The 12,670-nt window shown below is 42.0% G+C and overlaps 1 protein-coding gene and 1 pseudogene across 7 annotated transcripts in view; both read left to right on the forward strand.

Moving 5' to 3' along the window:
- FGD4 (FYVE, RhoGEF and PH domain containing 4) overlaps window positions 1-12,426 on the forward strand; it is a 132,106-nt gene extending 119,680 nt beyond the window's left edge. For all 7 annotated transcript variants that reach the window (XM_023514733.1, XM_012806784.2, XM_023514736.1 and 4 more), the window contains 7 exons: window positions 450-622; window positions 2,153-2,183; window positions 2,395-2,487; window positions 3,077-3,202; window positions 4,777-4,917; window positions 10,181-10,321; window positions 11,961-12,426. In XM_023514733.1, coding sequence (XP_023370501.1) covers window positions 450-622; window positions 2,153-2,183; window positions 2,395-2,487; window positions 3,077-3,202; window positions 4,777-4,917; window positions 10,181-10,321; window positions 11,961-12,218 — 963 coding nt within the window. In that variant the 3' untranslated portion in view covers window positions 12,219-12,426. The remainder of the gene's footprint in view (window positions 1-449; window positions 623-2,152; window positions 2,184-2,394; window positions 2,488-3,076; window positions 3,203-4,776; window positions 4,918-10,180; window positions 10,322-11,960) is intronic.
- On the forward strand, window positions 7,028-7,534 carry LOC100962790 (annotated as a pseudogene).
- Window positions 12,427-12,670: the final 244 nt, after the last annotated feature.

The following is a 12,670-nucleotide window of genomic DNA, read 5'->3' on the forward strand; positions in this document are numbered from 1 at the left end:
AAAGACAGAGCCTCAATATGTGGCCCTTGGTAGAGTGCTGTGGCGTCATAGCTCACAGCAACCTCCAACTCTTCGGCTTAAGCCATTCTCTTGCTTCAGCTTCCCAGGAGGTATCTGGGACTATAGGCACCTGCCACAATGCCCGGCCATTTTTTGGTTGCAGTTGTCATTGTTTAGCTGGCCCAAGCTGGGTTTGAATTTACCAGCCTCGGTGGACGTAACCATAACCACTGTGCTACGGGTGCCGAGCCATATATTTTTACATTTTTAAGAATATGATTATTTTTTATACAAGCGTAAAATCTCAAATCTAATAGTAAATAATTTGGCTCATTCAGGAAGTACTGTACTCCCTAGAAATTCCCTAGAATTTCTGTCCAGGGTTACTTTTACAGTTGATGAGTTTTCTTTATTTCCCGTATATCGACATGTGTTCTGCTTCCTTGCAGTTCAACAACATGTTGCTGTACTGTGTGCCCAGATTCAGCTTGGTGGGCTCTAAGTTTACCGTGCGAACCAGAGTTGGCATCGATGGGATGAAAATTGTAGAGACTCACAACGAAGAATATCCGCACACTTTCCAGGTATCGGGGAAGGAGAGAACACTGGAACTCCAGGCCAGGTAAGAGAACCATTCCTATCCCACAGCTTTCGAAAAACATCAGAATGAACCACAGGACAGAATTGGGGTTCTGAGGGCTTTTTCCCAATGAATGCTACAGCAATCTGGGAATCTGGTTGGATATAAATGGAGACCTGTGAGCTCTTGTGTGGCAGGAATCATGTCTTCCTCTCTCCTGATTCCTCCACGGTGCCTGGCACAGTAGTTGGTGGACAGAAAGTGTTTAGTAACCTGGTGATGAACTCCTCAGAAATACGGGGTCCTCAGAGGATGAAGTTGTGCAATCAGGCCAGAATTTTGAAATTGCAGAAAGAAGTTCTCTCCTAATTCTCCTTCCTTTCACCCCTCCTTTGGGTGTACAAATGGTTATTGATGCTTACTCTTCCATGTGACAGACACAAATTCCAGCCACATTCCTGGCACATCTTGCAAATTCTTGGTGCTCAGGAATCAATCAGCTGGAGAAAGGTGATTTGGCTCAGAGGAATAAATCTCTGTCCAGTCTCATGCACATTACCTGTGGGAATGCGGCAGGCATCAGGCTGGAAGTCAAATTTAACCCCAGCCTACCAATGTCTGCAGATAGACAGGGCCACCTCCTTAATTCTTGTCACAATCCCTCGATTCAAAGACCTAACCCAGTTAATCATTTACTAATAGGGGTTTTTCAAATATGGTATATGACAGCAGCGGACGAGATAAGCTCCCTGCAAGGGAGAGGAAATGCAGAAAACTTGCCTTAACAGGAAAAAGAGAACTCGATTACAATTAAGGAAATTTTTCCATGGGGAGAATTACTAACCCCTGGGGGCCACGAATCTGCAAAACCCCTTTCCTTGCAGCGTTTAAAACTTTTGTATGTTTTGGGCGGTGCTTACGGCTGAAGGAGTAGGGCACCGGCCCCCTATACCGGGGGTGGCCGGTTCAAACCTGGCCCTGGCCAAAAACTGCAAAAAAAAAAAAAAAAAAGACTTTTGTATGTTTGGCTTTATTTATAATAGGTTAGATATGGTATTGCCTGAAGCCTCCTAGGAATAGGAAAATAAAATTGTTTATCAACGGAAATGTTAAATAGCTCCCTAAGGGTTTACAGAGCTATTTTAGGTTCTCAAGGATAATTATCTTTTCTAAGATGGGCTGTGACTAGTTGCCTTTAATAGCCTTTGTGTGTTTTAGAAAATGGGCAGGTTGGCTGCGATGTATTCAGCATGCTGCTAGATAGAGTCGCCTGATATATGTAACCAGATGGTGGTCATTAAACTTAATGTCGGGACAGTATATTAATGGACGCCAAACCTGACTCTCTTCATCAAAATTCATGTGCAGCGGAGTCAGAGGATAGTATGAATCTCAGTTAAAGAGAAATCTATTTGTTCAGTTGCCAGAGAGTCTATTTAATTTTGATTATAATTTCTTCCAGGACATCCCTAAATTTTCCGGCAAGTTGGAACATCATTAAAGCATAGTTTTATCCTGCCGGTGTAATTCATTATTGTTCTCTGTATTCATTTTAATTTTGTTTTGTTTTAGTTCTGAGCAAGATAAAGAAGAATGGATCAAGGTAAGCCTGATTTCTATTTCAGTTCTTTTGACAACCTTTCTGTGTGTACACAAACGTGCACAGATTGGTGTTTGTTTAATAGATAGTCATCAGAACAAGTTCATTTATTTTTTAAGGTGATTCCTATTGTAGATGTTTGTTTGGTAAAGTGTATTCATTAATTTGCAGGTGAAAATTTTAATGTGTTCTTTGGGTTAAACTTTTATTTTAGGCCCTTCAAGAGACCATTGATGCTTTTCATCAAAGGCATGAAACCTTCAGAAATGCGATTGCAAAAGATAATGACATTCACTCAGAAGTTTCTGTAAGTTGAATCAAATTCTTAATATAAGTCCTTTTATCTCTTTGCAGTTGCAGAGTATCGAATCATTTTGTTATCCAGCCTTTTTCCTTTATGATGTCAGAACTGACTGTTTAACCAAAATCTCATTCCTTCTTCCATGAATATAATAGCAAGTGCTTTTCATACTGCTTAAACGTCTATGAACCTGTCACTTCTTTTCCTTGAGTTTCAGGATGCGGTTTGAGCAGTATTGTTAAAGTGCTTTGTAAAAAATAACGGTAAAAGAGAAGTAATTTTTTTCCAGCTCGGAATCTGGCTCGGCGTCTGTGGCTTAAGTGGCTAAGGCGCCAGCCACATACCCCTAAGGTGGCGGGTTCGAATCCAGCCCGGGCCCGCCAAACAACAATGACGGCTGCAACCAAAAAATAGCCAGGCATTGTGGCAGGTGCCTGTGGTCCCAGCTACTTGGGAGGCTGAGGCAAGAGACTCGCTTGAGCCCAGGAGTTGGAGGTTGCTGTGAGCTGTGATCACAAGGGGGACAGCTTGAGGCTCTATCTCAAAAAAAGAAAAGAAAAAAAGAAAGAAAACTGAATGAATCTTTCCTTTTTAGACTGCTGAGCTAGGAAAAAGAGCCCCAAGATGGATCCGAGACAATGAAGTGACGATGTGTATGAAATGCAAAGAGCCTTTCAACGCACTGACACGGAGAAGGCATCACTGTCGGGCATGTGGACACGTAAGTGATCAAGAAACATGATCATCAGGGTTGCTAGAAACTATATAACTAAGGTAAAATCATCAACTTGGAAAAGCCCCCTCCCCCCCTAAAGAAAACCCCAATCCTTTAACAGATCACTTAAACTTATTTTGGTGCCAGCTCTGCAAAGCACTGTCTTGGGACCTGTGGGAAAAAATGATACACAGAGCTTACGTGATAATAGAGAAAACAGACAAATAAGACTTTTATATTACTCTAGATAGACTAAGACAGCAACTTTAACAAGAAGTTAAAGTGGAGAGCGTTGACAATGGAGGAAGAGGTGGAACCGATTTTAGATAGGAAAAAAGACCAATCTGTGGGGTTCGTATTTAACCTGAAGGGAGTTGTCTCCTCCCATAAGGAGAGCGGGCTAATAACACATAGGAAAGGAGGCAGGCTGGGCCTGGGGGCCTCATTTTCTCTAAGGAGGCCTGTAATCCTAGCACTTTGGGAGGCTGAAGCAGGAGGATCCTTTGAGAGCAGCCTGGACTACATAGCAGCTCCCTATCTCTATAAACAAATCTAAAAATTAGTTGGGTATGATATACACTTGCCTTTAGCCCCAGCTGCTTGGGAGGCTGAGATAGGAGAATCCCTTGAGCCCAGGAGTTGGAGATTGCAGTGAGCTATGATTGCAGCACTACATTCTAATCTGGGCAATAGGTAAAAAGCAGTTTCAAAATAGGTATATATAGTGCTTTGCACAGTTGTCACCAGAATATATATATATATATATATGGCTGGGCATGGTGGCTCATGCCTATAATCCTAGCTCTCTGGGAGGTCAAGACAGGTAGATTGCTTGAGCTCAGTAGTTTGAGACCAGCCTGAGCAAGAGTAAGCCTCATCTCTACCAAAAATAGAAAAATTAGCCGAGTGTTGTGGCAGGTCCCTGTAGTCCCCAGACAGTGCTTCCCATGACTGGTTTGCGCCATTTCCTAGAGTGGGGAAAAGTGTTGGGCGGAGTAAGGAGAGAACTGAGGACAGGGAGATCATGAGTTCAGTTTTTGAGGATATTGGTGAAACATTTAGAAATATAAAGAGCAAAGGTCTGGACCATGCCTGTGAGGGCCTCCTAACCCTAGAGGCCAGAAAGAGAAGGATGAGTAAGCAGGGCCCATCACAAATAGCGTTTTATGCCTTGGTGCATACTCCCAATGTTTATGGGGGTTTTCTTAGTCTGATAAAAATCTGCCTTTTACATTTTACTTTTTTGTTTGTTTGTTTTGTTTTGTTTAAGATAAGAGTCTCACTTTGTCGCCCTTGGTAGAGTGCTGTGGCATCATAGCTCACAGCAACTTCAAACTCCTGGGCTCAAGTGATTCTTTGGTCTCAGCCTCCTGACATAATGCCTGGCTGTTTTTTTTAGAGATGGGATCTTGCTCTTGCTCAGGCTGGTCTTGAACTCCTGAGCTCAAGCAATCTGTCTAGCTCAGCCTCCCAAAGTGCATTTAACTTTTTCTCATTTATTAGTGCCTACAACTAGTTACTGCTTAACTCTTATCCTTTAAATATGATCATTCACTCTTCATTTTTCTTTTAAATTTAAGGTGGTTTGTTGGAAGTGTTCTGACTACAAAGCTCAACTTGAATATGATGGTGGTAAATTGAACAAAGTTTGTAAAGACTGTTATCAAATAATAAGTGGATTCACAGACAGTGAAGAAAAGAAAAGGAAAGGAATTTTAGAGGTATAAAATATTCAATTTGGGGTATCTTTCAGACTTTCATATTGGGAACATAGAATTCTCTTAGCCATGAGCAATACAAGTAATATATTTTGTTATTTAACTGGGTATTTCTCTGAGTTAATTTAGATAATGAGCATGATTCATACTTTTATTTCATAGTTGACTTTTGGGATCCTACTTGGTCGTATAGGAAGGGGGGGCTGCTATGTTAAACTATCAGGCATTTGAGAGAGAAATATACTGATTTTTGTGGTGGCGCCTATAGCTAAATATTAGAATATTAATATCTCTTCTAAAGCACACATTATTATGGTGCATTTTCTTTAAGATAAAGCTTTTCTCTCAATTTTATCCTGTGGACTTTGAAAACCATTATGTGAAATTTTTCAAATTTAGATCAAGGCACTAATTTCATTACTTGAAAAAGTTGTTTAATTTACTGCAATAAAGTAGCCAATTTAGTATAGTCCTGTGGCAGTAACCTGATAACTATATTGAAAAATTATTAAAGTTAAAAAAAGAGGCTCGGCGCCTGTAGCTCAACCGGCTAAGGCGCCAGCCATATACACCTAAGGTGGCGGGTTCGAATCCCCAGCCCGGGCCCGCCAAACAACAATGACGGCTGCAACCAAAAAATAGCCGGACGTTGTGGCGGGCGCCTGTGGTCCCAGCTACTTGGGAGGCTGAGGCAGGAGACTCACTTGAGCCCAGGAGTTGGAGGTTGCTGTGAGCTGTAATGCCACGGCACTCTACCCAGGGGGGCAGCTTGAGGCTCTGTCTCAACAAAAAAAAAAAAAAGTTAAAAAAAGAAAAATATTATTGAGGTGTCTACCAAGTGAATTTGACTCATGTTTTAGGATAGATTTCAGTCCCCCAAGCCTGGGAACTGTAATGCAGCTCATATCTGCAATGCATTTCACAGCCAGAGATAGTAACAATATATGAGGCAAGTTATATAATAAGGCCTTTGTGGTAACAGGTTCAAGATAGCCTGGAAAGGCTGATCAAAATTCTGTAGATCTGAAGTCATAGACATATTTGGTTCATTAAGAATTTCTAAAGATTTGTTTATAATTTCTAAAGATTTATTTATGAATGTTTATTGAGCATATATGTTGTATGAGTGTATAGAGGTCAATTCTGTTAACTGAAAAAATCATAAATTTTATATTCCATTTGAGGTTGAAGTATAGGCCCACAGGCTAAAACAAGTGTAATTCTGAATTCTTCTGAAGTATAGATATTACTTGTGTGGCAGACCAGTGTGGCTTTCTCGGGCAGTGAGGGTGGAATGGCATGCTTCACTGGACCTAGGAACTCAGCCTCAGCCTCAAGATTTAATAGCAACAACTGGTAAGACTGGCACAATGGAATGTGTCAGGTAACTTATCTTAAGGATGAGCTCAGATGCACCTATTGTATGAAATAAATCTCTAGCTAGTTTTCTAGAAAACCATATATTTGGGGGGAAATTATTTATTGTCAACTCATTTAACCAAATAAATACATAGTATGTGGTCCAGAAGTGGGCAATATGCACATTTAAATGCATATTTGGGGCCCATTTTTGTGCCTACAGTGCCCATAAGCCCTAAAACAGTGGTTAGCAAAACTTCTCTATAAAGGGCCAGAGAGAAAACATGTTAGTATTTGCAGGCCAAGAGACCAAACCAAGAATATTACATACGTACTTATAAGAAGAGCGGAAACAAATTTTCACACTTTTTTTTTTTTTTGAGACAGTCTCACTATGTCACTGTGGCATCACAGCTCACAGCAACCTCAAACTCTTGAGCTTAGGCGATTCTCTTGCCTCTGCCTCCCAAGTAGCTTGGACTACAGGCATCTGCCACAACGCCCAGCTATTTTTTTGTTGCAGTTGTCAGTTTAGCAGGCCCAGACTGAATTCAAACCTGCCAGTCTCGGTGCATGTGGCCAACGCCCTACCCACTGAGCTACAGGCATCACCCAAATTTCCACACATTTTAATTGACAAAATTCCAAATACGTTTGGTATGTGGATTTTTTGTAATATAGGTCTACTAATAATTATGGAATTTGAACCGCTACTGCCTCTTCCTTCTGCCACTCCTGGTGGTAGGTGTGTGCTCGCTCGGTGCAGACCTGGCACCTCTGTGAAGGGGCAGCTGAGGAGACTCAGGTGCTCGCCATGGCAGATGAAAAGCCTAAGGAAGGAGTCAAGACTGAGAACAGCGATCAAATTAATTTGAAGGGACAGGATGGTTCTGCGGTGCAGTTTAAGATGAAGAAGCATACGCCACTTAGTAACCTGATGAAAGCCTACTGTGAACGACAGGGTTTGTCAGTGAGGCAGATCAGATTCTGATTTGATGGGCAGCCGATCAATGAAGCAGACCCGCCTGCACAGTTGGAAACGGAGGATGAAGATACCATTGATGAATTCCAACAGCAGACAGGAGGTGTCTACTAAAAAGGGAACCTGCTACTTTACCCCGAACTCTGTTATTATAGACCAAGATGATCTTCTCAATTAGAAAACTGCAATTTGGTTCCACCACATCCTGACTACTACAGTATAGTTTTCTCTTTTCTTTTCATTTTCCTCTTCCCTAGTCTTTTATTGTACATAAAGTAACAGGTGTATGTGCACAAGCATATTGCTTTTTTTTTTTTTAACTAAATAGCCAACAGTATGTTTTGATTGATATCAGGTGGAGATGGGTTGGGCAAAAAATATTGGTTCTGTGAAAATACCCTTCTTTCTCTATTCGTGACATGCTCATCTGCTCTTAACTTTGTATTCCAGTAAGTTATTTTGCTCTCACTGTTTTAACAAAACAATAACAACATGAAAAACCTTGCATACTGGCTCAGCGCCTGTGGCTCAGGAGGCTAAGGTGCCAGCCACATACACCTAAGGTGGCAGGTTCGAATCCAGCCCCGGCCCACCAAACAACAATGACGGCTGCAACCAAAAAATAGCCGGGCGTTGTGGCGGGCGCCTGTGGTCCCAGCTACTTGGGAGGCTGAGACAGGAGACTCGCTTGAGCCCAGGAGTTGGAGGTTGCTGTGAGCTGTGATGTAACAGCACTCTACCCAGGGGGACAGCTTGAGGCTCTGTCTCAAAAAAAACAAAAACAAAAAACCTCGCATACCTTGTTCAATTAGAGAATTTTAATCTTTTCATTTATCATTGTAAAACCATGGACAATTTTATAACTTTTTTGTATATAGCTGTTACATGTAGGGCAATCTGTCTTTAAGTAGGGATAAATTACTCAAAAAAAAAAAAAGAATCCTAGATAGTTTTCTCTTCAAGTCAAGCGTCTTGTTATTTAAATAAACTTCTTATTTAAAATGAAAAAAAAAAAAAAAAGAATGGCCAGGCACAGTGGGTCATGCCTATAATCCTAGCAATCTGGAAGGCCAAGAATTGCTTAAGCTTAGACGTTTGAGACCAGCCTGAGCAAAAGCACAGACCCTGTCTCTACTAAAAACAGAAAAATTATCTGAGTGTCATGGTGGAACACGGGACACAGTGTAGTCCCACTACTCGGGAAGCTGAGGCAAGAAGACACTCACACCCAGGAGTTTGAAGTTGCTGTGAGCTATGATGATGCCACTGCACTCCACCAGAGGTGACAGAGGGAGACTGTTTTTTTAAAAAAAAGGAATGAACATTTTTTCTTTTTGAGAAGGTATCATTTAACTTAATTGGAATCCAAAGTTAGTGTTCTCTATCATCAGACTGACTGTAATTGGCCTCTGGACCACACAAAAGCAAGTAGTGGGCGGCATTGGCTTTCAGGCCCTCATTTGCCTACCAGGGCTTTGATGAAGCCTCAGTTTTATTTGCAAATCATCGCAGATCAATACATACCATCGGGCACTTGGTGTCGTGGCAATGTCAGATTGCTATGAGAGTTTTGGTGCTTATTCTTATTTGTGCACTTATTGGAACTGGTAACAGAACAGTTTGCAAGTCAGCATAGACAATTCTAAGTTCTACCCTAAGGGAAAGGGTAGAAGGAAAGCAGAAGTTACTACAAACCAGTTAACTTTCCATAAGGTAAACAGTGAAAGTAAACGATCGTTTACTTTAATGGGTTTGTTCCCTTGTTAGCCAGTGATTTATGTACTAAGAGGCAAAGCAGAAAACTGTACATGATTGGATAGAAAATATATTGCAGCAAAACTTTTTTTTTTTTTTTTTGAGACAGAGTCTCACTATGTCACCCTTGGTAGAGTGCTATGGTGTCACAGCTCACAGCAGTCTCAAGCTCTTGGGCTTAAGTGATTCTCTTGCCTCAGCCTCCCAAGTAGTTGGGACTACAGGTGCCTGCCACAATGCCCAGCTATTTTTTTTGTTGCAGTTGTCATTGCTGTTTAGCAGGCCTGGGCCAGGTTCAAACCCCTCTAACCACTGAGTTACGGGCACCGAGCCTGCAGCAAAACTTTTTAATTATCTCAGGTACCAGGGGTAAAGATTGCTGGTTGGTGTTTACCTTTCTGCTGTCACGTTCCTGCTCAGTTGAAGTATGTATAGCATTGTGGTTGAAAGTTTAGGCTGTGGATCCAGACTGTTTAGGTTCAAACCTTGGCCTTCCAATTCCTACATGTGTGGTCTTGGGAAAGCTATTTAAACTCTGAGCCTCAGGGATAATCTAAGTACTAACTTGTCGGTGTAGGTGTGAGGATTAAATGAAATAATGCAGGAACTGCTAACAAAAGTGCCTCCATAATAGCAGTCAATAAATGTTTAATTCTTTCTAAATTCAAGATGCAGTAATATAAAGAATTAAGCTTAGTGCCCGTAGCTCAGTTGTTAGGGCACTAGCCGTGTACACTGCCACTGGCAGGTTCAAACCCAGCCTGGGCCTGCTAAAAAAACAACAATGACAATTACAACCAAAAAAATATCCAAGTGTTGTGGTGGGCGCCTGTACTCCCAGCTGCTTGGGAGACTGAGGCAAGAGAATTGCTTAAGTATAAGAGTTAAAGGTTGCGCGAGTTGTGATGCCACAGCACTCTACCAAGGGCAATATAGTAAGACTTGGTCTCAAAAAAATAAAAAAATACTAAAATTAAATATTTTTCCATGTTAGTGATAGTGTTTAAACAGCAGTTGCAAGTGAATCTTTTTTGGACAATCCAAGGAACCATTTTATCTAAACTTCGGCGTGCTTTATCAGTGTTTGCCTTAAGTCAAGTTACTCCTCTCTCTCTCTGGTTCATTGTGTGTTCACGTCTCTCCTGCTTTCTCTCCATTGTATTTTTCTAGATCGAATCAGCAGAAGTATCTGGAAACAGCGTGGTGTGTAGCTTTCTTCAGTACATGGAGAAGTCAAAGCCTTGGCAGAAAGCTTGGTGTGTGATCCCCAAGCAAGACCCCCTTGTGCTGTACATGTACGGTGCCCCCCAGGTATCAACAGCACGTGTCTGAGGGGATGGGGGCGAGGTGTGGGGGTAGATGACAGGGACCTCCGCATCCTTCCGGTGCTCCCCTGTAAAATGAGAGAACTCAGTTTTACTGTGTTTCATTAAAACTGAAAAACCGGGAGTAACTAAAATTCAAGTTTGTTGTTTAAGCTGATTGATCCATTTTATAGCCAATATTGTCTGTAACCTGTGGGTCATGTGTCCCTTCTCTCCTTTTATCCACAGAGTTTGAGAAAAGGTGAGTTAAATTAGGAACAAGCGTGCAAAGAAAGATTGAAGCAAGAAATTAGAACAAACCTTTTTAATGATAGGGAACATTAAGAAAGACTTTAGGCTCAGCGCCTGTGGCTCAAGTGGCTAAGGCGCCAGCCACATACACCTAAGGTGGCGGGTTCCAATCCACCCCGGGCCCGCCAAATAACAATGATGGCTGCAACCAAAAATTAGCCAGACGTTGTGGTGGGCGCCTGTGGTCCCAGCTACTTGGGAGGCTGAGGCAGGAGACTTGCTTGAACCCAGGAGTTGGAGGTTGCTGTGAGCTGTGATCCCCTAGCACTCTACCCCGGGGGACAGCTTGAGGCTCTGTCTCAAAAAAAAAAGAAAGACTTTAGTTTTGTTTGGTTTTGGCTCAATGGATATGTGAGGAAAGGGCATAGTTTAAATCAATCTTGATTACCATTCAGTAGCAATTTGGGGGGGAATTCTGTGTGCATAGATCAGAGATAAATCTATGGGAATAGCCGGTTTAGCTTATAACAAGTGCACCACCAGAAAATATGGATTGTGTTTAAAAAAATTGAACAGGCTCGGGGCCTATAGCTCAGCGGTTAGGGTGCCAGCCACACACACTGGAGTTGGCGGGTTCAAACCAGGCCCGGCCTGCTAAACAACGACAACTACAACCAAAGAATAACTGGGCATTGTGGAGGACGCCTATAGTCCCACCTACTTGGGATGCTGAGGCAAGAGAATCTCTTAAGCCCAAGAGTTTGAGATTGCTGTGAGCTGTGACCCCTATGGCACTCTACTGAAGGTGACAGACTGTCTCCCAAAAAATAAAGAAAGAAAAATTGAACATACGATACTTAAGCCATGTATGTATTCACCCTGAAACTATAAAAATTTTAAATGTGCCTGTTATATTTTAATCTATATTTATTTTAAGAGCTAATAAAAGTATTTCATTTTGGAAACAGACCAGAAATGCCAAGGTATATATTATATTCTGTTTTATTATTTTTTCTGTGACCTTTTCCCTGTCCATAAATCAGTTGATGAAAGAATGTATCACCGAGTAAAACTGCCTTTGGTAGTGAAATTGTCATTAATCCTTGCTGGTTTAAGACCATGAGATGGCTATTACTTTCTTTCTTTTTCACTGAATGGAGAGTTGAACGGGCTGTCTCGCAGAGTCGGGTCAGTGAGTCAGAGATGAATGGGGTCATTCATTCAGTCAACATTCTCAGTGGCCTCGTGTACAGGAATTCCTCAGTCCCCACAGAGAGCTCACCCGTGCGAATCTGGGTGGGGCAGTAGGTAGAAGAGAGGTTGAATAGGAGCAAAGGCCACACACAGCGATGATCATACATCTCGTGCTCTTATGTCCCGTGGTTTTTCCTTAGGACGTCAGAGCCCAAGCCACCATTCCGCTCCTGGGCTACCTGGTGGACGACATGCCGCGGAGTGCAGACCTGCCACACAGTTTCAAACTGACCCAGTCCAAGTCTGTGCACAGCTTTGCTGCAGACAGTGAGGAACTGAAGCAGAAGTGGCTGAAAATCATCTTTTTAGCTGTCACAGGTGAGACACCAGAGGGTCTAGATGAGCATCCAGCCGCCTTGGACGATCATCCTGACCCTAAGAGAAAATCAGATTGCTGAATGCCAGGACCAGCCTCGGTGCAAAGGGCTCCAGTCGTGCGGCTCAAGACATTCCCAACTCTCCCTGCTCAGATCCTAGCACTTTATGTTGAAAAGTAGAGGCTCATCAATGCATCTTTGGGGGACTGTTTTCCTAGGTTTATGTACTCTTAGTGAAACTAATGTGCAGAGCCATTCTACCAGTAAAGTTTTGAAATAATGTGAAAAACGGAGCAAGGTTTGAGCTACTCCTTGGATATACCTTTGTCTTGAAGAAAATGGTTATGGAGTGATTGTATCCCCCATCAGGTTAGAGCGAGCACTTTCATTTAAGAAATCCTGTAACGTCTTCTCGTTCACACGTAGGACCTGTAACAGTTTAAAAAGATATACCTCCATGTTGCCAAATTAGATCCATAGTGAAAAAATACAGGGACACTTTAGACTATAGTATTAACTTATTTAATTTAGTT

Source organism: Otolemur garnettii, unplaced genomic scaffold (genome assembly GCF_000181295.1).
Source record: "Otolemur garnettii isolate 467f Iridium unplaced genomic scaffold, OtoGar3 scaffold00057, whole genome shotgun sequence".
In the NCBI taxonomy this organism is placed as follows: domain Eukaryota; kingdom Metazoa; phylum Chordata; class Mammalia; order Primates; family Galagidae; genus Otolemur; species Otolemur garnettii.